Raw genomic sequence first — 22364 nt, forward strand, 5'->3', positions numbered from 1 at the left:
CCCTTTGGCTCTTAATTGTACACCTTCTCTGTTACTCACCTCCTCCCACGGACACGGCAGACCGTGAACTCCTAGTGTGAAGGGCCTGTGGCTCACTTTTCTGCTCTACCTCATAGAGGGTATCACCAGGCTGCACCCCCATGGGACAAACACTTGTCGAATAAATATGTATGTTTATACATGTATTATTCTCAATAATCACTCATCTACATGAGACAGTGCAGACATATACTACACAAAGCAAGTGAAACACATGCAGAATTTTGTTTTCTACTACCACCTACACCCTTGAGTCTTTTACCAGCTCATGCTTCTCCCAACTGTCATTTATGTTTGTTTTGCTGTGTTGTTTATCTCAGGACACACTCTGATTAGCCTTTGTTGCAATAAATCTCTAATATCCCTGACCTTGTTTAGAATGCGTGGCTGCCTGATGAGTCAAGGCAAAGATTTACAAGGAAATTGTGCCTTCCCTTCGGTTAATGGTACTGTACCCTCCCAGTTTCATTGAAGAGCCTCACTCCAAAGTAGTTCAAGCTCAAGCTGTAAAGTTATAGGATTAAAGTGCCAAAGAACGGAGAGAATGGCTCTTCTTCTGCCCCAAGGTTCCTGGAAAAGATGACCAAAATCTGGTTGGATTGGACATAACAAAAGTACACGAACAGCCTGGTGACACTGCCTTACCACTGGCTTACTCCCTTCCGAACTTGAGTTGATAAGCCACACTCTCCCATTCGGTACAAAGGTGGCAAAGAGACTTGAGAAAATCTAGTCTACAATGGAGTAGAAAGTAAAATCCTTCACTCTGATTTTCCAGAGCACTGTCCCACTAAGCAACAGGGGAAAATAAGAATCTAGACGCAGGATGCACGTTTCACACGTGGCCAGCCCATCTGTAGCCTGCCATCTGAGACCTGCCCAAATAGAAGAAATCTAATATCAGACTTCAGGACTCTACAAATCCCAAGTCACCTCCGCTATAGCCTCTTTAGCTCCCTTGTCACCCATGAGGTATCCAATCATCACTGTGGCTACGTCAAAGGGGACTGGGTCTATTTGGACATCGCTAGGTGAACTGCTGCAACCCCGACAAGTTCCCGAGGAAGCACGGTAGTGCAGGGAAGCATTTAGCGCCATGGCTCTCAGGTCGTGCCACGCACAGTGAACCTTCCACCTGAGCCCAGAATCCCTCCCGGATAACATCCTCACTGCTCTGTTAGGAGCTCAGGCCCAGCTGCACAAACTCTGGAGGAAGGCAGGTGGGGTGGCAAGCAGGGAGAGGAGCCCCCAGTCCAAGCTGATCAGACCTCCAGGCTGTCCCTGTGAGAGGAGGGGCAAGAAGCTGGAAGTGGTACATGGGTTGTGGTTCCTGGTTTCCATCAGTTCGTCCAGACCCTTCCTAAGTGAAATGAACACTGCAGGTTCTATGTTTATCAACATGCCAAGCTGTGTGAAACTAGATTTTCTCTGATGTCTGGGATGAAAATAAAGTCCCAAAACATGTTGGACACAAGAAATGCACTTTGCATTGTGTTGTGGAATCTGAACCCTGAGCTGTATGTTATTATTCAAAAAAAGTTTATTAGAGATATAGAGCTGTATCAGTACAATGAGAGGGAGAAAAACTGCCCTTTAGTAGATACATATTTTTGTTTCTAAATATTCAAACGATTTTTTTATGAAATGATGGTGTTAATAGATGATTATTTAACAGTCCATACCTAACAAAAGTAAAAAGTTGGCAATTCCAAGGTTTATTCTCAGGTTTTATATATCTGTGAAATCCAAATTCTGAGACTACTGACTTAGAAAAACACTATTCCAAGCCCCTTACTTGAGGGATAAATTATTTTGCCTGCAGAAGTGGGTGGTCTGCTAAAGGTCACACAGCAAAGTATGACCTCGAAAGTGGCAGAGCCAATTCTGTACCCAAATGTCCAGCTGGGCAAGTGTGCCATGATGTCCTTTATGAAGTTAGGGCAACACACTGCAACTCCATGAAACAAATGTAATTATTTTTTAACTGTTTTGAAATGCGTGTTAAATAAATATCACTTTTACTCACAATTAAAATAGAATTTGGCTAAAGGAGGTTTATAAAATTGTTTCATTGTTTTAAAGCTATAAATAAAGTTTAGATGCCATATGCCGACTTAAGGATGGGTATCTACATATTACTTTAACATACGGGTGAAATTCCACAGATACCTACAAATGTAAAAATAACTAGCTATGCTTTGTGAATAGGTGTAATAGTACTAGCCTAGCTTTCTTTTTTCAATGAATGCCTGTTGTACACATGGCTGTGTAGAACTCTGGCAAGAACCATGTTTCCATCAAAGACAGATTCACGTGCTAGGCCAATAAAATCCAAAGCGGGCAATTCTGAGATTGCAACAGGAAAAAGCCAAATAAATTAAGGGTGAAAACCATTGGCATATAGTTTGAGAGTAAGAAGGACTAAGTATTGGTCTTCATTTAAGTGCTAAAGGGATACTGTAAAAATAAGCAATTTTCAAGCCTGTTCTTCCACAGATTTTGAAAAGCTTGATTCCTAAGTGTTTCTCATCAAAGTCACTATACTAAGGGGGCTATTCATGGCAAACCACCTGGATAATGTTTATTTCTAGACCCCTAATTGATCATAATTGTAAACGTACTCTCTTCCAAAGTACCCTCATACGTACAATAAGCAGCTAAATTCAGCCAGTTCTCCCCCGACGGCTCCGTAACCAGGACGACTCTGGTTGGGTCCTGTAACAATGAGGCGGCTGGCCCTGCCAGTCAACATAAGACAGGTGCCCATTAGCAACAAGGGGCACTACCAAATAGACAGACCCTTTGAAATTCTTCATGGCATCCCCCTCACACAGCCTCTGTCTGCTATTTTCACTCTCTCTCCTCCTTCCTGTAAGCTGACTCTTACCTCACTTTCCTGTGAGTCACATGGAATCCATCATCGGCAGATATGACTAAATGACTTGTCTTTCAGGGTCTTATTACTCTGTTTAGGTGCATAGGTGAACCAGCACTTGCTGTCTAGGAACATCGAAAAGATGCTGAATTCATGAGCATGGTTAATTTGAATTCTCAAGAGTGGTTCAACAGACCAGGCTGCTTGGAACAGAAATTTGCAACTCAGATATTCTGACCTTTTAAATGCCATCAAAAGTGTTAATGTAAGTGTACTTTACTTCTGCCTATAGTAGCATAAATCAGAATAACGGGCTTAATTAGTTTTGTTTGCAGTAAGCTGAGTTATTAAAAAAACACAACTCCTTGAGAGCAGTTGGTGTTGCCATCTGGCCCATCCCCTCGCTCCCGGTCTTCCCTTCTGTTTCTTGTGCTCTAGAAGCTGACACTTCTCTAGACAGAACCTTTTGGCTGTGAAGACAAGCGGATGTGTGAGAATGGGAATAAGGTCAACCCATAGTCACAAGGCTGTTTATCTGGAGGAATGTGGCCTTGGGGTGGGGAGAATCCGTGTGGGAGGAAGAAGGGCAGGAAGGCTGTTGGCCTCCCAGGCCAAGATCAGGAATACTCCTTCCACTAAGAGTACATCTCAAGACTTGATCATCCAACTGTGAACAAGTGTACCCCATCTAACCGAATGAGAGACCCCCAGGCAACAGGTCCCGGCTCCCCTCCTGCATCTCCAGGTCTTCTCTGGAACCTCTCTAAGCCCGAGTCTACTGACATGCACCTTGTCTCACTCATCATTGCAGGTCGCTGGTTTTCTCGAATTTCCAACAGGAATGGGGGAAGACTGGGTCCCTATTCCATTTAGGGTCTTTATTGTTAACATTACCCCTACATCAAGCGCCTTCAAAGTCTGGAAGGTTAAATGTCTTCTTTATAAAAACGACACCTTGCCCTGGGAGTCAGCGGGACTCTAGTCCTCTCCTAACTGGCAATTGGCCTTGGGTAATTCACTGAACATCTCTGGTAGTCAATTTTCTCAATCAGAAAATGGGAAGGTTGAAGTGCATAAATTGTAGAGGACTTTACAGCTCCAAGTGTTATGGTTGAAAGTGCCCTAATTTCTTAGCGTTAAAATAGACATTCTCAATTAACCAAATAAAATAAATATATACATACACATGTATCTATGCCCCCAAATGCACCCAAATGCAATTCATGCTTTTTAACATTCTTGAAACAACTAGCAATTATGGACACTCAGGAAGCTGTAGCTGCACATCATCCAGATCAGGGGTTGCCCCTAAAAGCCAAAAGACCCCTCAATAATTGGAAGAAAGATGAGATGACCTTTCAGAAGACCTTTCTTTATAATCGAGAATGAATGTACCTGACTAGAGAAACCAACTCACTCAGGAAGCATCAGAGATTGCCTTTGAATTTCTGGTCATCAAAAGGTAACCAGAACATTCTAACCCTCAACCATAGCAGTAGGCAAAAATGGGACTATAAATATTTTGTCTGCAAGATTTTTAAATGTAAGGATTCACTTTGCTTTATGTAGCTGAAATTGAAATGAAAAAAAGTCATTCAATGTCTTCAATGCATTTAATGATGGATGAAATATGCATACAAGAACACTCAGTACATGAGAGAGAGAAGCAAATAACTGAAATACAGATTTACAGCAATCACCCAACCCAACCTTTCTCCATAACATACCCTGTCTCATAGAAAAGCCCACAGAAGGACTAAATAACTAAGGATCTGAAGAAGGAAAAAACTAAAATATCATTCCCGAAGTTTTCATTTATCTGTAATTGAATATGTGCCTAATTTCAATCCAGGGCCAAGACCAAATCCCAAGACTTTTTGTACCCTTCCATAATGATTCAAGTACAGTAGCTCTATAATACATTTAACTCTTTGTTACATGAAAACTGTAAAGGACCCAACTGTGTGTGAATAACCCAGTCATTGTCTTATCTTAAGGACAAACTAGTATTGCCTTTATAAAGCAAGCTACTATTCCTCTGCCATTTTGTCATTTCTAAACACCTCTCCTGCTTCTCTGCTGTTGAAGAATCCCTGGTCTCAGAAAGAGCAGCCACTCTTTCTATTGGAAACTCTTGAATGGCACTCTAAAGAGAAGGCAATTTATGTCAGGAGCAGCAGTAACTTGAACCTCACTCTTTTGCAGATCAGAGATGTATAAACTAGACCTGGGATTTCATGTCTGTATTCTCAAGTGCCCCACGGTCTACTCCTAATGCTGAATCTGAAATTTCCTAGAACTCTTGAAAATCAGCCCATTTCAGAAAATGAAACTATTAATATCTCCCAGAATCAAATTCAAAATAAGTATTTTTCTTCAAATGTACACAAAGCTTGCCATAAACATTATGCATTAAAGTAGTATTAAGGCCAACCTGATTGTTCCAAAGTACCCAAGGAGTAAAAATAGCTGAGTTGTTACACAGGTTCCCCAGTGCTCCGAAAGGACAGCGTTCCTATGAAACCTTTCGTAAGCCGAAATGGGATAAAGTGAAGCAGCAGTTACCTTAGGACACATCTTGCTAACAGATGCACAAAGGAAATCGAGATAAAGTACAGATGCTCATAGACAGTTTAAAGCTACGGTGGCCTGAAGCTAAGTGTGGTTCCCGGGGAAGGAGCTTGGCGGTGCCACTCTCACCGCTCGGGATATCCACTGCCTCTACAGGGGCTCACTGCAAAACAAATGCTGAATGCTATTTTTTGCTTTTCACCTTTTTCATAAAATTGAAAATCCGCTTTAGATTTCTTTCAGTTAGCGAAAACAGGTACCAAGGTAGGTCCTTGGTAAAGCAAACTTTTGAAAAGCAGGGGACACCTGTATTACAGAAATACTTCAATTCTCTGAAATACAGTCAAGACCCAGAAAACAAGCAAAAACTTTTTCAGCCCAAATAACTGATAGTGCATGACACATGTACCGTGCGCTAAAGCTCATGCACTTTACTCATAGAAGGATACTTCAAGGTCACTTACTCTTATTTTCAACACAGTTCTAATCAGTGCGATTATCCATTTTCCCAAGGGAAATGGATAATCACATTAGATTATCCATTAGAAAGAGCAGAACAGCATTTAGAAACAACGAGGAAATGATGTTAAAACCAGGCCGGGTGAGGGCAGCAAGGAATATTGCTGAAGCATGCTGGTACTAGAAGTGACTGAAAATCTATTAAAAGTAGATACTGAAAAATAAATAAATAAAGAATAGCCATCTGGGGCCATTTAATGTAGGGACTCACAGTTCTATCTCGCTTCAGAGATCCTAAACATCAGACGTGGCTAAAATGAGAAATTTTAGAGCCTAGGGCCATAAACTTCAGCACACAATGGCCCAATGGTGCCATACAAGTAAAACTTTTTTTCAAGCTTTTGCAAAGTTTGGCTTCACATTCTTATTTCTGAGCAGTGGAGCTTGACTACACTGATGCCTCCAGAATAACCTATCATTACTATGAGTAAATGTAGAGGCTTAGAGCACATCACTGCTTCTGTACTCACTTGACACTTGTGAAAATGAGTTATCTGATGAAATGTAATACTCACCATAATTTTGTTCTAAGTTAGGCTTTTTCTGAATTATTTCAGTTGAAAAGATAAAGGCATTACTAACTCAATGGTATTTTTTCTATCACGTATATCTTCTGAAAAGTTGCAATGGATCCCAAAATACAAATGTTTAATTGATTTCAACTGGGTCTAAAGGGCACAACCATAATTAGCTGAAAGGGATTTCTCTTTGGCTTCACAGCATCAACTGGCTTATGTGACTGAATTCCGATGCACTTGAAGATTTGTTTGCTAAACAGAATCAACTGAATAGTTGGCATTGTTCACATGCAACATTAAAGTTACTGAAATGTATATACACACACACAGCATATAGATAATAGAGATAATCTCCTTAGAAGATTAAAATGGTCCCCTAGATTTAAAGAATGTTTATAGCTTTGTGCTGTTATCGCCAGTGCAGTTGAAAACCTTACATTCTACTAGAAATTACCTTTCTAAGCCACCTAGGTTTTCCAATAATAGTTCACCTCTCAGATATTTTGCAATATCTCAAACTATATTTTCAATATTAATCATTCTATGTCATTAAATCAAAATGTATTCTTATGATGAATGCAACATGCTTTGCACAAACAGGTATAGTACAAACGATTGTTTTTTCCAAAACGCCTTAAAATTGATGTCCTATCAAAGTGAATATAAGGCTACCAAATTACCATACTGAAGCTTGAAGACCAAAAACTATTATCTAGTTCTTTAACCATCTACGTGTCAGCTCACACAACAGAAAATATACTCAGAGGACCTCAGTTAAAATCAGTTCTGTAGTATTTCTATAACTGTTAACTGCTGACATTTTTCTCCCAAGAGACATTCAATTTCTATTCTCCAAATTCATTCATAAGTGATGGTCTGACTTTCTCTAAGCAAAATAAAAGTTTTATGAGAGCAATCACTCACGCCGTAGTGCACGACTACTTAATTCACAGACAGCCTTGCTTCAGAGAAACTCTGCTGGGCTCTTCCACACATAGGTTATCTCACCCTTAGCAGACAAGGCCATTTTTGTGTTATCAGCGTCTTTCATTTACTCATTAACAGAGAATAACAAGCCGTCTTAAAACTCAAGGTAAAACCTATAAACTGAGAGATTTGAAATGCAGGTTCTCTTGTGGGAAATATTCATTAGGATTGCAGGTGCCGCGTGATCTACATGCACCATGAGCATCCACTGGAAATAGGTTAGAAACCCCTGTGCTTCTTTGTCCATCGGGATGTGAAGGCTTGAAAAGGTAGTCTTAAATGACTCATATGCCAGAGTTTCCCCGAATTAACCTAATAATCCCACCCACCAAAAACTCAAATTTTCAACCCATACCCCTGAAGAAGTACATTATCAGATAGCCTTGGTCTGGGGTTGCGAGGGGTGAGGTTTTCCAGTACCTGCTGGTGTCAGTCCTTCTCAGTCCTGGAGTTCAGCAAAGGAAAGGAAGAACTTTCTTCTTCCCAGGCAGCTTGGGTGTTTGAGAGCTTCACTCACACCAGCCCATTTTATCCAACAACCATGAACCTCGGCCAATGGTTTCCACCTGGTCTGCTCATTAGAATCACCTGAAGGGTTCTTTTAACAACGTGCCCAGGCCCAGTGCCAGACCAATTCACTGTGCATCTGAGTGTGGGATCCAGGCACCAGTGTTTTTTTCAAAGTTAGCCTAGTGATTTTAGCCTGCAGCCAAACTGAAAAACACTGTTCTAGAGCAGTGATTTTGAATCAGAGGCAATTTTGCCCACTCCCAACCCCAGGAACATTTGGTAGCATCTGGAGACATTTTTAATTGTCACAACTGGGGGTTGCTTATGGGTAGAGCCCGGGATGCTGTTACACCTCCCAAAACGCACAAGACAACGCCTCACAACTTTCACCTGCTTTTTGTTAACGCAGAAACATTCAAGGGCTCATCCAAAACACTCACCTCTCACACCAACCCCACACAGAAGGAGTCTGTAAATGACTCAGCAAATTTGCAGTTTGGGATCTACCTTGCTGCTGGGTCCCATCTGTTTATAAGACAATAATTCAACCAAAGTGTGTGGGGATTTAAAAATATGAAAAAGCCATGTCTCACTATCCATATCAAAAATTAATTTGTAACAGCAGGATAAATACAAGCTACCAGTGCCCAAGCTTATAGGCTGATGATCCATAAACATCTCATCGTGCCTCTTCGTTTTCCAATTAATTATTGAAATAAAAATGCAATGCAAATGGACTACAAACACACTTTGGTGAGGATATCAACTGTCAGAAGATCCGTCACTTAAGAATGAGAAAACCCGAAGTAAACACAAGAATTAAACTACAGTGTCATTCTACATAATGCGTCTATGTTACATCAAATTTCTAACTGAATAAAATTGTTAAATTTTAAAAAACCATTTACCTGACCACGAAATTTATCTGAACCCAGGCAATAAGATTCAATGATTAACGCCATCCCTATCTAGAGATAGACCTTACTTTATACAAAGAATTGCTTAAAAATTGCACCTAAAATCCTTTCTTATAAGTTAAATCACACATTAAACTAGAGAAGTTCTTTATTTAAATAAGCCTTTTTGTAAGGAGAAGAACTGTTTTGTAAATGAACCACCTGCCCTTAAGTAATCTTTATTTTGGTTCAAGATAAAAAGTTTCCTCAAAATAGTGCACACTTTTACTTCTCATGCTCGTTAAAAAGGAATCAAGAAATGGAAAAGTCGTTAACTTTACCTTCCCGTTAACACATTCCCCCCCTGAAGACAAGTTTCATGGCCGATGACACATCTTGTGATAGTAACACAACCAAAATATCTTTTTAAATGACTTTCGTCTCTTGTGAGAACTGCACAGCTGAGACTGCTCACAGCAGTCAGGGCAGCATCTCCTGGAAAGAGTGAGGCAGGGGTGCAATAAACACAGTAAAAGCCCCAGCCAGCCAGGTGGCTTCAACACAACAGATGAATTGGCTTCTCCCAGCTTTCACCTCCCAGCACGTAACAGAGAAAGCAACAGCGTCCGATCTTTCCCATTACTTTCTAGTTCCATCTGTGCTTAAAACATTGGATGTATTAGAAGCCAAGCTTCAGGAGTCAATTTTCAGCACTACGAGAAAAGGACTAGGATGAAATGGAATCCAACAGGTAAATCCCCAACTACAATATTGAAAATTTACCCCTTCGTGTCACTGCTAAAATTGGCGGCCTCCACCACTGCTCAGAGCTGACTGCACACAGCCTCTGGAGCAGCTTTCAATTACAGTGGAAAACCTCAGATATTTTGGATGCAGAAACCCCACTTCATAAAACCAATCGTTTTAGTTCTAACTCGGCCACAGATAACATAAAAAAAAAAAGACCCTCACAATTCTTTTAAGTTTTTTTTTTTCCTCTCTTGAGTTTCAAGTGGTTTCATAACAAAGATGCAGAAAAGTAAACCTCTTCCAAACGGTTTAGAGCTGCCTCAGCCAATGCAGTGAATGTTGCACTTTGGAAACCAAAGGAGTGTCCAAACACATCTGTACATTTTAAAGGGGAATATTTAAACAACCAGAAAGATGACTCACCATGTAAAAAAGCATGCTACTCAAGCATTGACATATATACACTACCAAATGTAAAATAGATAGCTAGTGGGAAGCAGCTACCTAGCGCACAGGGAGATCAGCTTGGTGCTTTGTGACCACCTAAAGGGGTGGGATAGGGAGGGTGGGAGGGAGACGCAAGAGGGAGGGGGTATGGGGATATATGTATACGTATAGCTGGTTCACTTTGTTATACAGCAGAAACTAACACACCATTGTAAAGCAATTATACTCCAATAAAGATATCTAAAAAAAGGGAAAGAAGTCATCTGAAGCATTTCAGATGCAAAGGAAAGTCACAGATTCATGCTAAGGCCCCCAACACAATGGAAAACATCCTCAAGGAAAAGTAAGGCATATTTACAGGCATTCAGGCAACCCAGCACCAAGCCTGTTTAAGGACACCCTAGTTCTTTTTTAATGTTATTGTTTTTCATAATAAATACTCATTTCTTTCTGCACATAAGCTGTTAGCTGGACTCAAAAACCTTTGGTCACCTGTTCCAAGAGAGCCCTTGCAGGAAACTGCACACAACCAGGAAAATGTTCAAGATAGAGAAATCTTAGATTGGTTCTATTTTTATCTTCAATGCCCACAGATCTCACCCTGACTACTCAGGGTCCCACGGAATTATCGTTCCTCTCCTTCCCCTGCCCCCTCCTCCCCAGTATTCTCCAGGCTACCTGGTAACTGCATAAACTAGAACAAATGGAGGGGGAGAAACACACATCATGGTTTGGGGGCAAACGTGTGTTCCTCTCCCCAACCCGCCTCCGCGCCAGCGCCTGCAGTTTTTAACGTGGCCGCAAAGCCCTGCATCATTCATAACTCTCTACCCAGTGGCCCCAGCAAAGCAGTTCCCCAGCACGTACTGACCCACCGTTCATGCCACTGTAGACGTTCCGGTGATGGGGTGACAGATCCTCTTGCGCCTGCCTTCGGAGGGTGCCCTCCCTGCTGCCACCGCCGCTGCCGCCTCCGCCACCACCGCCGCCGCCGCCCACGTGTTTGTGATCGGGGCTCCCCCCGTAATGCTGTTTGAGGTGCTCCGGGCTGGTGCCCCGGGCTCTGGGTAGCTGCTCCAGGCTCCCGCCGAGGGCGTGTTTCTGAAGATGCTCGGGGCTCCCTCCGCTGTGCCTGGCGTGCTCGGGGCTGCCCCCGGGCCTGTGCTTCTGTAAGTGCTCCGGGCTCCCGCTCAGCACATGCTTGGGCAGCGCTTCGGGGCTGCTCCCCGCGTGCGGGTGCCTTTGCTGTTCGGGGCTGCCCTTGCACAAGGGTTTGTGGTGCTCGGGGCTGGGTCCTTTGAGGGCTTTGGGGTGATCTGGGCTCGCGGAGGCCCTGGGCTTCTGCAGATGCTCAGGGCTGGCGCTCCTGCGCTTGGAGTGCTCCGGGCTGCCCTCGGCCCGGGCCTTCTGCAGGTGCTCCGGGCTGCCGCCGCTCGCGTGATGCTTGTGGTCCGGGCTGTCGGTGCTGCCCGTGCTGGAGGTGCTGCTGCCGTCGCCCACGTCCCGCACGTAGGGCGCCGTGGTGGCGGCGAGCTGGCAGAGGCTGGCCTGGCTGTCGATGGAGCAGCGGCTGCCCGCGCAGCCCGCGCCCTTCTCCTCGTCCAGCAGCACGCAGAGCTCCTTGAGCTCCATGTTCTCCTTCACCACCTCCTCCTGCTTCACCTCCAGCTCCTTCAGCTTCTGCAGGTACAAGGCCACCTCCTTGTGCATCACCCCCGCCGTGTAGCGGCCCAGCCTCTGCCACTCCCGGGACACCCTCTTGCCCTTCTGCCGGTCGTCATCGAGGAAACAGCAGAGGTCCCTCAGTTCCTGGTTGTCCTCCTGGAGTTTCTGGTTAATATCCTGAAAAGAGACACACAGCCATTCAAGCCAGGGACGCACGGGAGGCGACACCAGGCTCAGACTTCTGGGAGCCAGGGAGCCTGGAATGGGTGAATTCTCTGTGAGGATAGGGGAGGGAGGGAGAAGGTGAGAGGAAGCTAAAGATGTGTAGCTGTCCAAAAAAAACTAACAATGGGTATTGATTCTGCTCCCTGCCCCATGCTTTACTTGCATTATCTCATCTGCTTCTCACCAAACCCTCAGGGGATATTATGGTTCTTTTACAGACGGGGAAACTGGACCTCGCAAAGCTTCACCTGTCCAAGGTCATCCAGTCAGTCTTTAGGGAGCAGCCAGTTCATTAACAGGAAATCGGTAGGCTCCCTGCCCCACCTTCAAGGAAGAAAGATGGCTGCTTGTGATCTGTGAAAGGCTTACGAGCTCTGAGGCAACAGGCCTTTCGTCAGTGCAAACAACAAACACTGCCTGGGTGTGCAGCCCACGACCCGGAGAAGCAGCCCCAACCCCTGCATGAGGGAGCTGCGTAACAGTCCTCTGGCGGCGTTTCAGTCCTGCCCATCCAACCCCGACTTGCCGTCCTCCCTGCACGGCTCCCAGGCATCTCACTTGGAACTCAGGTTCTTGTGAGATATTCAAACTCCCCCCCTCCCCACAAATCGCACCTCTCAGCAAATGCCACCTCCACCCATCCTGTTGCCCTTTATAAGAACCTGCGGTTATGCCTGGCACCTCCTTCTCCCTCACCTCCCAGTTCCGAGCCAAACACGTCTCCTGAACTCTACCTCCGAAATTTACCTTGTCACTCCCATGCTTCAAACCCTTAAAAGGGTCTCACTGCCCTTAGGATAAAGTGCAAAATCCTTTAAGTCTCAAAAGGCCCCCAATCCTCGTAACTGGCCTACTTCTCCAGCATGAACGGTGATTCATTCATGAATATTTAGTAAGCATCTATTATGTGCCAGGTACCTGTCCAGGTGCTAGGGACAGATCAGTGGACACAGCAAAGCCTTTGACATCCTATGGCTTTCATTCTGGTGGGGAAGACTAGCAAGAAGCAAGTATAGAACATAATGTCATAGAGTGAAAAGTGCTGGGAAAAAGACTAAAGCAGGCTAAAAAATACTATCTTTTAAGAGAAGGCACCTCTGCAGAGAAAGAAAACATTTGAGCAAAGACCTGGGTGAAATAAAGGCGCAAACATTTGCTGGAAGATGATCCCAGGCAGAGAGAAAGGCAAGTGTAAAAGCCCCGAGACAAATGTGGCTCAAGTTGCAGCAAGGCCAGTGGGCCTAAAGCGGAGTGAGCAAGGGGGGGCAGAGCTGGGAAGGAGGTCTGGGAGGTGAGGTGCAAGTGGGGGGGCACCAGGGTTAGGTAGATAATGTGGGCCTCATCAGCCACATGAAGGCCTTGCCAGCCACAGGAAGACTCTGGATTGTTGGCAAGCTGAGGATAGAGGACTGACATGATGTGATTCATTCTGCACCATCATTCTGTGCAGAAAATAGACTGCTGGGGGATGGAAGGAGGGGGGTGACTGGAAGAGAGAGAGACAGGATAAGGTGGAAGCTGGAAGACCAGGTAGGAGGCTACAAGGTTAGTCCAGGTAGAGGGAGATGATGGTGGCTGCTAGCCGTGGTGGCAGTGGACAAGGTGAGACCATCCCTCCCCATCACGCACAGAGCCCCACCCATGCTGGCCTGGTCTCAGGGCTCAAGGGACAAGCCCTTCCCCTCTTTCACTCAGAATGCTTCCCCCAGCCTCTACACGTTTCTCACTTTACGGCACTTCCCCATAGAAGCCATCCCTGACGACTAATCTAAAGGACGTCCCCTTCTATGCTCTGCGAGGAGCCCTTCAACTTCCCCTCTGTTGCATTACAACTTCTAATCACATATGGTTGAGTGTGACTATCAGTCAAGTCTCCATCCTCACTAGACCAGAGTCATGAGAATGGAGACCTGTCTCTTCTGTTCACCTCCGTGCATCTAGAACGCAGCACCGCTACTGTAGATACCTGAAACCAAGGAATTCAGAATTAACCGTGAAATCCCCACTTAGTCTCCATTCACACATATAGTAAAGGGGGTAACTGTTTCTTGAAGCACCATAGTTTGGTGGGGGGTGAAAAGGGGACAGCTACCTAAGATTTCCCCTACTTCACAAAGCCTGAAAATCTCTGGTCTTGTGACTGTCATCCAATCCAGACCTAGAGGTACTCAGAGAGGGGACTTGATTCTCTCAAACTCAGGTTAATTCCAACACTTCCCCCTGATATTGACTAGGAAATAAACCATAAAACATCTGCCAACCATGCCTGGCATCTCCTGGCAGTCATGAGGCCTAACGTGGGAGTGATTCTCAAGGCCTGAGGAGAAAGAGGCTCTGTGCAGCTTAGTTTTCAACTCAGTTCTAACTCTTAGCATCACCAATGACTCTGTTTCCTTGTGTCTAATGCCCATCTAGTCCTTTTGCTTCTCAGTGCCACTCTCTGACCTCAGACCCGGCTGTTTCCAAAAGCCTCCGGCGGGCCTCCCTGCCTTGGTCTACCCCAGCCCCTAACTTCCCTCGCCCACTCCAATCCAAGCTCTCTCTGGCCAGACTGATCTTCAAACACTCTCCCTGCAGGTAGTGTCTCTCCTGCCCCTAAGCCCCCATCGCCTCCCCTTCGCCAAGGAAAATGAATAAACCCTTGGGCCAGGCCTACAAGGCTTTCTTCCTGCCTTTCTACCTTTAGCTCCCTCTAATTGTGAACCAGCTACTTATGAACCCTGATTAGGTCTAACTTTCCAACTAGAAAATACTATCTTCTGCCTTCTATGGACATACCTCAGAGGACAGATTGCTCTGATAGGACTCCACCAGCCCTAGAACAGCATCTGGTGTGCAGCAGCGCCAGGCTTGAATGAATGACTAAAGTAACTATCCCACTCACTGCTCAATGCCCGTAACACACACTCCCGAGAGCACTCATTGGGCATCTTTTTTTTCTTTCTTTCTTTTCTAATGTAGATACCTTAGCTTCTGGAGGGCAGAGTCCATTCCAATGTCTTTCTTTGCATATTTGACACACTTGACTTGGTATGTTGCATACAGTGAATGCTTAATATGTGTTTATGGACTGACCAGCCCTTTAAAGCCCTAGGCCTACGGCCAAAACAGGGTACAGCTCTAGCTACAGAGAAAAGATTTCTTATTATTGTTTTCAGCTAGCCCTGCTACTGCTACAGCTACTCCCTGTGTTGGAGTCTGTAGTAATAAGAGAATAAATTATCCCTTGACACTGGTGCTTTATGGGAAATCAGAAGCTGTGGATATTCTGAGAAAATAATGCTAAACAAAATTAGTCATTCTCAGCTTCACAGCTCATGCAGCTCAATATCAAAAAAACAAACAACCCAATCCAAAAATGGGCAGAAGACCTACATAGACATTTCTCCAAAGAAGATATACAGATTGCCAACAAACACATGAAAGGATACTCAACATCACTAATCATTAGAGAAATGCAAATCAAAACTACAATGAGGTATCACCTCACACCAGTCAGAATGGCCATCATCAAAATATCTACAAACAATAAATGCTGGAGAGGGTGTGGAGAAAAGGGAACCCTCTTGCACTGTTGGTGGGAATGTCAATTGATACAGCCACTATGGAGAACAGTAAGGAGGTTCCTTAAAAAACTAAAAATGGAACTAACATATGACCCAGCAATCCCACTACTGGGCATATACCCTGAGAAAACCATAATTTAAAAAGAGTCATGTACCACAATGTTCACTGCAGCACAAAGCCAGGACATGGAAGCAACCTAAGTGTCCATCGACAGATAAATGGATAAAGAAGACATGACACATATATACAATGGAATATTACTCAGCCATAAAAAGAAATGAAATTGAGTTATTTGTAGTGAGGTGGATGGACCTAGAATCTGTCATACAGAGTGAAGTAAGTCAGAAAGAGAAAAACAAATACTGTATGCTAACACATATATATGGAATTAAAGGAAATATATGGAATAAAAAATATATGGGAAAAAAAAGGTTCTGAAGAACCTAAGGGCAGGACAGGAATAAAGTTGCAGATGTAGAGAACGGACTTGAGGACACGGGGAGGGGGAAGGGTATGCTGGGACGAAGTGAGAGAGTGGCATGGACATATATATACACTACCAAATGTAAAATAGATAGCTAGTGAGAAGCAGCTGCATGGCACAGGGAGATCAGCTCGGCGCTTTGTGTCCACCTAGAGGGGTGGGATAGGGAAGGTGGGAGGGAGACGCAAGAGGGAAGAGAAATGGGGATATACGTATGCATATAGCTGATTCACTTTGTTATACAGCAGAAACTAACACACCATTGTAAAGCAATCATACTCCAATAAAGATGTTAAAAGAAAAATCATTCTCAGCTTCAAAACTTCTTCCACATTTAGCTTAATCCTCCCATTTCATAGAAAGTTCGTCACGTTCTTCTTCATCTAACTGAATTTCCATGTGAAAATATTCCCCTTTGAGTATCCTACAACTATTCCTGTTTTCTCCAGAACTGGGAAGTAAATAGGACTTGTGCCACCACGGGCTCCTTCCCAAATGGAGTGAAATGCAAGAAACATTACTATCCTTATCTCCCATTTCCTCCCACCCCACCCCTTTCCTTTTCCCCCTTGGTATCCATACATTTGTTCTCTAAGTCTCACTATTGATACTATGTATAAAATAGACAACTGATGGGAACATACTGTATAAGCACAGGAAACTCTACTTAATGCACTGTGGTGTCCTAAATGGGAGGGAAATCCAAAAGGGAGGGGACATATGTATATGCATGGCTGATCCATTTTGCTGTGCAGTAGAAACTAACACAACATTGAAAAGCAACTATACCCTAATAAAAATTAATTAAAAAATATAAAATGTACTATCACTTATTCAGTCAACCGCATTTATGGATCACCATGGTGTCTAGGGAAGCTCGGAGCCGAGATGAGGACGGGAAGGAAGAAGGCTGGCCCCTCAGAGTGGGCCAGAGGCTTAGGAGGGGCCACCACGTGGCTGCCCCAGGATGATGGGAATGAGGAGTAGGGGCTGCATCAGAAACTAACCAATCCCCATCATTTCTGAACTTGATAAGGAGGTGGACTAGAAAGTCTTTTAATGCCAGGTCACGAATCTAGACCACACGGAGACTCCTACTTGAGGTGTAACCGCTCTTAACTGGCCTGATAGGTACTTCCCTAAATGAGGTTACTGGAATGAAGACCCGGTCCTCCCCTCCCCTACACCACTCACACACAGACCCCCACAGGCAATCCACACAACCGAAAAGAACTTCCAAGTATTTCTAAGCTCTATGTCAATGCTCCATACTATCAAAATCTCTAGGAAATTAATTAATTACAAACTCTTCCAAGTTGCATTATAGTTCAAGCCATGAAAGAAGATTAAATTGGAGGGTTACGAACTATACTTGTGTCCAGCTTTGCCACGGAAACCCAGATCCAGGAGATGCATGGCTTTCCGTACACTTACGCATCATCTCCTGATGACAATGACTACCATGTTTTGTAGTCAAGTCCAGAATTAAACCTTCACCTAAATTCTCATAATTTATTGTCACACCCCCCTAGGAGGTGGTTATTATGACTTGCATTTTATTGATGAGTAAAATAAGGCTCTGAGAAATTACCCAAGCTCACCCTCCTGGCCAAATGAGGATTCTAGATGCAGACCCACCTCTGAGATGATCTTCCCCCTACACTGTCCTGCCTCTAATCCAAGAGTCTGGTACTTAATAGTCCATTAGTAACGAATTAAGCCAAAGGAGAGAGTAAGGCTTGGGATTTTTCTGAGAGATCCTCCTAACTGCATCCACTCTAGGGACTGTATATGACAGTCAACTGGAGCCTCAGGGGACGGCCTTCTCCACCCGCACTGGGCCCAGCACCCAGGTGAGCATCTAGCAGTTCTCCCCCTCCCACTCCCCTTTGCCCGAGAATCCGAGGGGTGGAGCCGCTGAGGCAATTAAGAAAGTGTCTACTGCCTGAGAAGTGGGGTGGGAGTGGAAAGGGGACAAGAACAGCATGTGCCTGCGGGAATTTGCTCCCCGAGGTCCCTGCAGCGATTTCGTTTGTGTCTGGCTTCCTATAAACAAAAGAAGAACAATGAGAGGAAGGCATACCAGGCGGCAAAAGCGCAAGCAGTAAGGAGAGGAAGTTTGTGGTACACTCGGGCAGGGCGGTTCCCCGCCACCCATCTGCTGCAGCCAGCCGGGCTGGCACCTTGCTGGCACACTCAGAACGCTCCAAGGACAAAAGAAAGTTGGTGGGGGGGTTGGGGTTTTATTGTTTTGTTTTTCTTTTGTTCTTTTCCTTCCCCTAATAGCAAAGAGGAAGGACTGGCTCCAAAGGAAAGCATGACTGGATGGCACTTAGGGTCCACTTCCAAAACCCTGTGTTTCCTAAACTGAGTCCCTCTGCCCTTCCCCCCTAGCTAGACGAAATTATAATCAAATTGGGGGTAAAAGTGGTGGTCAGGCCACCCCAGACGACGCCAGACGACGCCAGCCGAACTCGAGGAAAAGGAAAGCATCGGAGCAGGTAGAACGTGAAGGAAGAGGTAAGCTCCTCTGCATCATGCGACATAGCCCAGTTCCGAGGGTGGCGCCGCGGCTTCACCCTGGGCGCCCCGCCAGCCCCTCTCCCCTGCATCGGCGCCCTTTCCTCACCCTCTGCCCCACGGAGAAGTCGTGGCGCCAGAGCAGCCATATCGTATCCCCGATCCCCAAGGGCAAAGATGCTCTGGACTCGCTCCTTCGCTCGTTTTTTCCCCTGCCTGGCCGTAACCCGGCTCCCCAAAGCACTGATTTTCCAGGCTTCCTGGGAAATTAAAGGTTCCGCGTACCCATCGCTCCCCTCCCAGCCTTTCAGCGTCCTTGGCGCCCGCTCCTCCGGCCACGGAGGACCGCGAGCTCGACGCTAGTGCGCCCCATAGGGGGAAGAGGAGGGAACCAAACGTCTCCAAAGTTTGGAAAAGTTTCCAAAGGGCTGGGGAAGGGGAGCAGGGGCTGCTGACAGGGAGAATGCGGAGGATCACCTGTTGACGGAGGGAGGGAAAGTTTGCCTGGCCCCACCTCCCCAGGGCGCCCAGCTTCCCGCCCCGCCGGGCCCGGCGCTCACCTTGAGCCCGCGGATCTCGCCGAGGTGTAGCTGCAGGCGGCGGTTGACCTCGCGGATGAGGTTGCTGTGGTCCAGCATCGCGCTCACCTTCTCCGCCTCCGCGCGCCGCAGGCAGCGGATCAGCTCCTCCTTGCTCCACTGCAGCAGCTCCTCGTCCGACACTTTGGACAGGTCCTCAACGGCAGTGGCCGCAGACGGGCCGGCAGAGGTTGGCGGACAACTTTCCGCCGCCGCCGCCGCCGATGCACCTCCGGCCGCCTTCGACATGGTATCCGCGAGGTGGCAGGTGCGAGTGGGTGGAAGAGGCAAAGCAACTCCCGAAGACGCGGGCACGGCTGGGCCGCCTCCGCCCACACCCCAGTGCGCTCCAACGAGTCAGCTGCACCGCCCGGGGGCCACTGGGTTGGGGCGGCAGGGGTCGCGCTGGGCCGCCATCCTACCTCGCCATCCCTGTGCGCGCACCCGCGCACCCCCAGGGCCGGGCAGCCACCCGCGCGCTGCGGCCAAGGCACATCCCAACTCCGCGCAAGTCCATGGTGAGGGGCGCCGGGAAGCTGGCGCCGCCGCGGGAGACCCTAGGGGGCCGCACTCCGGTTCCCCTGCCCTCTCTGCCGCCCTAATTCGAGCCTGTCGCCCCCCACACTCGGGCACACACGCACTCACACACGCTCACTTTCCTCCCCCTTGCCCAGCTGCAGCCCCCGCTTCTCTCCTCTCCTAGCCCCGCCGGGGAGCGCCGGGCTCCGCGGCACCTCGGGAGCTAATCCAGCGCCGCCGCCGCCGCTGCCCGAGGGACTGGCGCGGCCGGCCGGCGGCGCTCCTCCTGCCGCCTTTGCTGCGCCCGCCGCCGCTCCCAGGCTGCTGGGGGAAGCCTAGGATTTGCAGCGCCGAGCCGGGGAGGCGTGGGGGGGGGGCGGGGGGGGGTGGTTAAAGGCCGGACCGGCAGGAGGAGGAGCCTGGAGCGGGGGCGGGCCGCCCGCTGCTGCAGCCGCTCACCCGCCCGCTGGGATCCCGAAGCGCGCTGTGCGCTGTCCCGCCGGCAAGGCCGGGGGCGCGGCTCCTTCAGCGCCGGGGCGCGGGTCAGGGTGGGGGGTGGGGGGCGGGAGGGGGAGAAGTATAAGAAGCTGTGACACTCGGTCTTTGGGAGGCTCGCGCGCGCCACCGTGTGGCAGAAGCAACTCCCTCCGCCCCCTGCACGCCAGGCTCGTCATCGGGCAGGGGAAACAGCTGCGAGCAAAATGAAAGATACTGGTATTTTGAGAAATTGGGGTTCAGGAAGGATGGGTAGGAGGACCTGAAGGGTAACCGTCTGACTGTACTTTGGAGAATGGAAGAAGAGGTCGATGGCAAAAGCAAGGGGGAGGGCTTTGGGGGAAGGAACGTTTAAGAAAACCCCTATACTCTAAGAAGGGGAAAAAGAGGCTTCTGGGCAATACTCTTTAGGGACCATCCACCCCTACCCTCACCCCAGGCCTTTATCTTTTCTAAAAATCAACGACTTTGTGAAGAAGCTTAAGGGGAAGTTCTGAATCTTTTATATTTTTGTTTGAAAAACACCAAAGCCTTAATTAAGGGAAAAACAAAAACCTTCATCTCTTGCTTCCCGAAGCCTGGATCTTAAGGTCAGCACAGTCATCTCCCCTCTGAGCAAAGCACGGCCCCTTAGACAAGCTGAAATGCCAGCCAAGGAGATTTTCATTTTCCTCTGTGCCGCAGGCTGCCCTGTATTACTGCCTCGGCTGTTTATGATGGCAATTTCTGGAAGGGATACTCTGTGTCCCTGAGTACTAACTTTGGGCTACAAGAGTCCCTTCCCCATCCCCAGTTCTACTCTCACACGAAGTCACATGGAATCATCTCTGAGCTGAAGACATGTTTTTTTGCCTGAAGAACTGGATGTATTTGGTCCTGGCATGTCACTTAGGTGAATCCTCTCCTCTCCAGGATGGAGACAGGGTCAGAAAACTGCAGGGATTTGCCCCCAGGGGGGCTTCAGAAAACCAGAGTGCAGAGGCAATCATCTCCATCCAGTAGGATGAGAATCTAAGTCAGAGACCCTTACCAGCTGGTCAGTGTGTGTCCCCTGATAAAGCTGCCACCTGTTAAGAAATGATCACTTGAGGACTTCTGAGACCAGACTTCCTGGAGAGCCTGCAAGGTGGTGTTGCCCTCTGACCTAGATGGCCTTCAAGTTCCCCTCAGCTTGACTACACTTCAGACAGGTGTCTTCCTGACCAAAGGTCCCTGACCTCCCTTTTCGTAGAACATTTACTTTAGAAAGCTTTCCATTGTAAATTCTTTCTCTGCACCCTTGAGCTATCGATCATCTCCCAGCTTCTCACCAGTTTTACCACCCAGGAATTCTTTCTCAAGGACCTGGGAGCCATCCCTTTGAAATGTGATCATCAAGGATGATGATCCTTGGATCCAAGGACGATAGATCATCAGGGATGATATATCTCTCTGGGAGGTAGAAGCCTAACCTCAATAAGTACCAGTTAGCAAACAGATGGCCTCATCACATTGACCCACGGTCCCCACCCACCCACCCAGCATCCTCTAGTACTGTTGACCCTTGAACAACAAGAGTTTGAACTGTGGGCGTCTGCTTATACGTGGAGCTCCAACCATCCATCTACATTTGAGGCAGGAAGAAGGTAGAAGCAAATGGCAAAAGTTCTCCTGGTAATATGACCCAGTGAATCTCACTTATGTCCTCATAGCCCGGGTTTGCCATCTGACCACCTCGCAGCTTCAAGTGAAGCTAGGTAATTTTAAGTTAAGCATACCAATGCCACAAGTAAAATCAAAGTTGTTTTAATAAGAAATAAGAAAACAAATATTGGATAGGCAACTAACAATTTCATATGCAAACCTTAGCAGTGGACTCTGTATACAGTAAATGGAGGTAGCTCAAAACCAGCCATAAAATGACTGTAAGTCATTAGGTCCTGATGGTTTTACCTCATTTGTTGTTTTGAACTAACTGTTCCATCACAGCTAATCGCCCAACCCAGATTCTCACTAGGTCTCACCTGACCATCCTTACGGGTCCATCTGACTTCAGTATCACCTGTCTCGAATTTGGTTTCCACAGAACTGCCCAAGTGAACTACCTAAAACGTCAAGTCCAGCTGCGTCCCCCCTAAGGTAGATTGAATCATTGTTCATAATTCTTCACAACCTCCCTGTATAATTCATACCATCTCTGCCATGCAACTTTGCAGTAGC

General features: G+C 46.7%; 1 protein-coding gene across 3 annotated transcripts in view; it reads right to left on the bottom strand.

Moving 5' to 3' along the window:
* Positions 1 to 19975, bottom strand: part of CCDC85A (coiled-coil domain containing 85A) — a 197222-nt gene extending 177247 nt beyond the window's left edge. For all 3 annotated transcript variants that reach the window (XM_059943297.1, XM_059943296.1, XM_059943298.1), the window contains exons 1-2: positions 19134 to 19975; positions 10988 to 11954 (exon numbers count right to left, since the gene is read on the bottom strand). In XM_059943297.1, the coding sequence (XP_059799280.1) occupies positions 10988 to 11954; positions 19134 to 19400 (1234 nt within the window). In that variant the 5' untranslated portion in view covers positions 19401 to 19975. The remainder of the gene's footprint in view (positions 1 to 10987; positions 11955 to 19133) is intronic.
* Between the last annotated feature and the right edge of the window lie 2389 nt (positions 19976 to 22364).

This window comes from Balaenoptera ricei, chromosome 13, assembly GCF_028023285.1.
Source record: "Balaenoptera ricei isolate mBalRic1 chromosome 13, mBalRic1.hap2, whole genome shotgun sequence".
Classification (NCBI taxonomy): domain Eukaryota; kingdom Metazoa; phylum Chordata; class Mammalia; order Artiodactyla; family Balaenopteridae; genus Balaenoptera; species Balaenoptera ricei.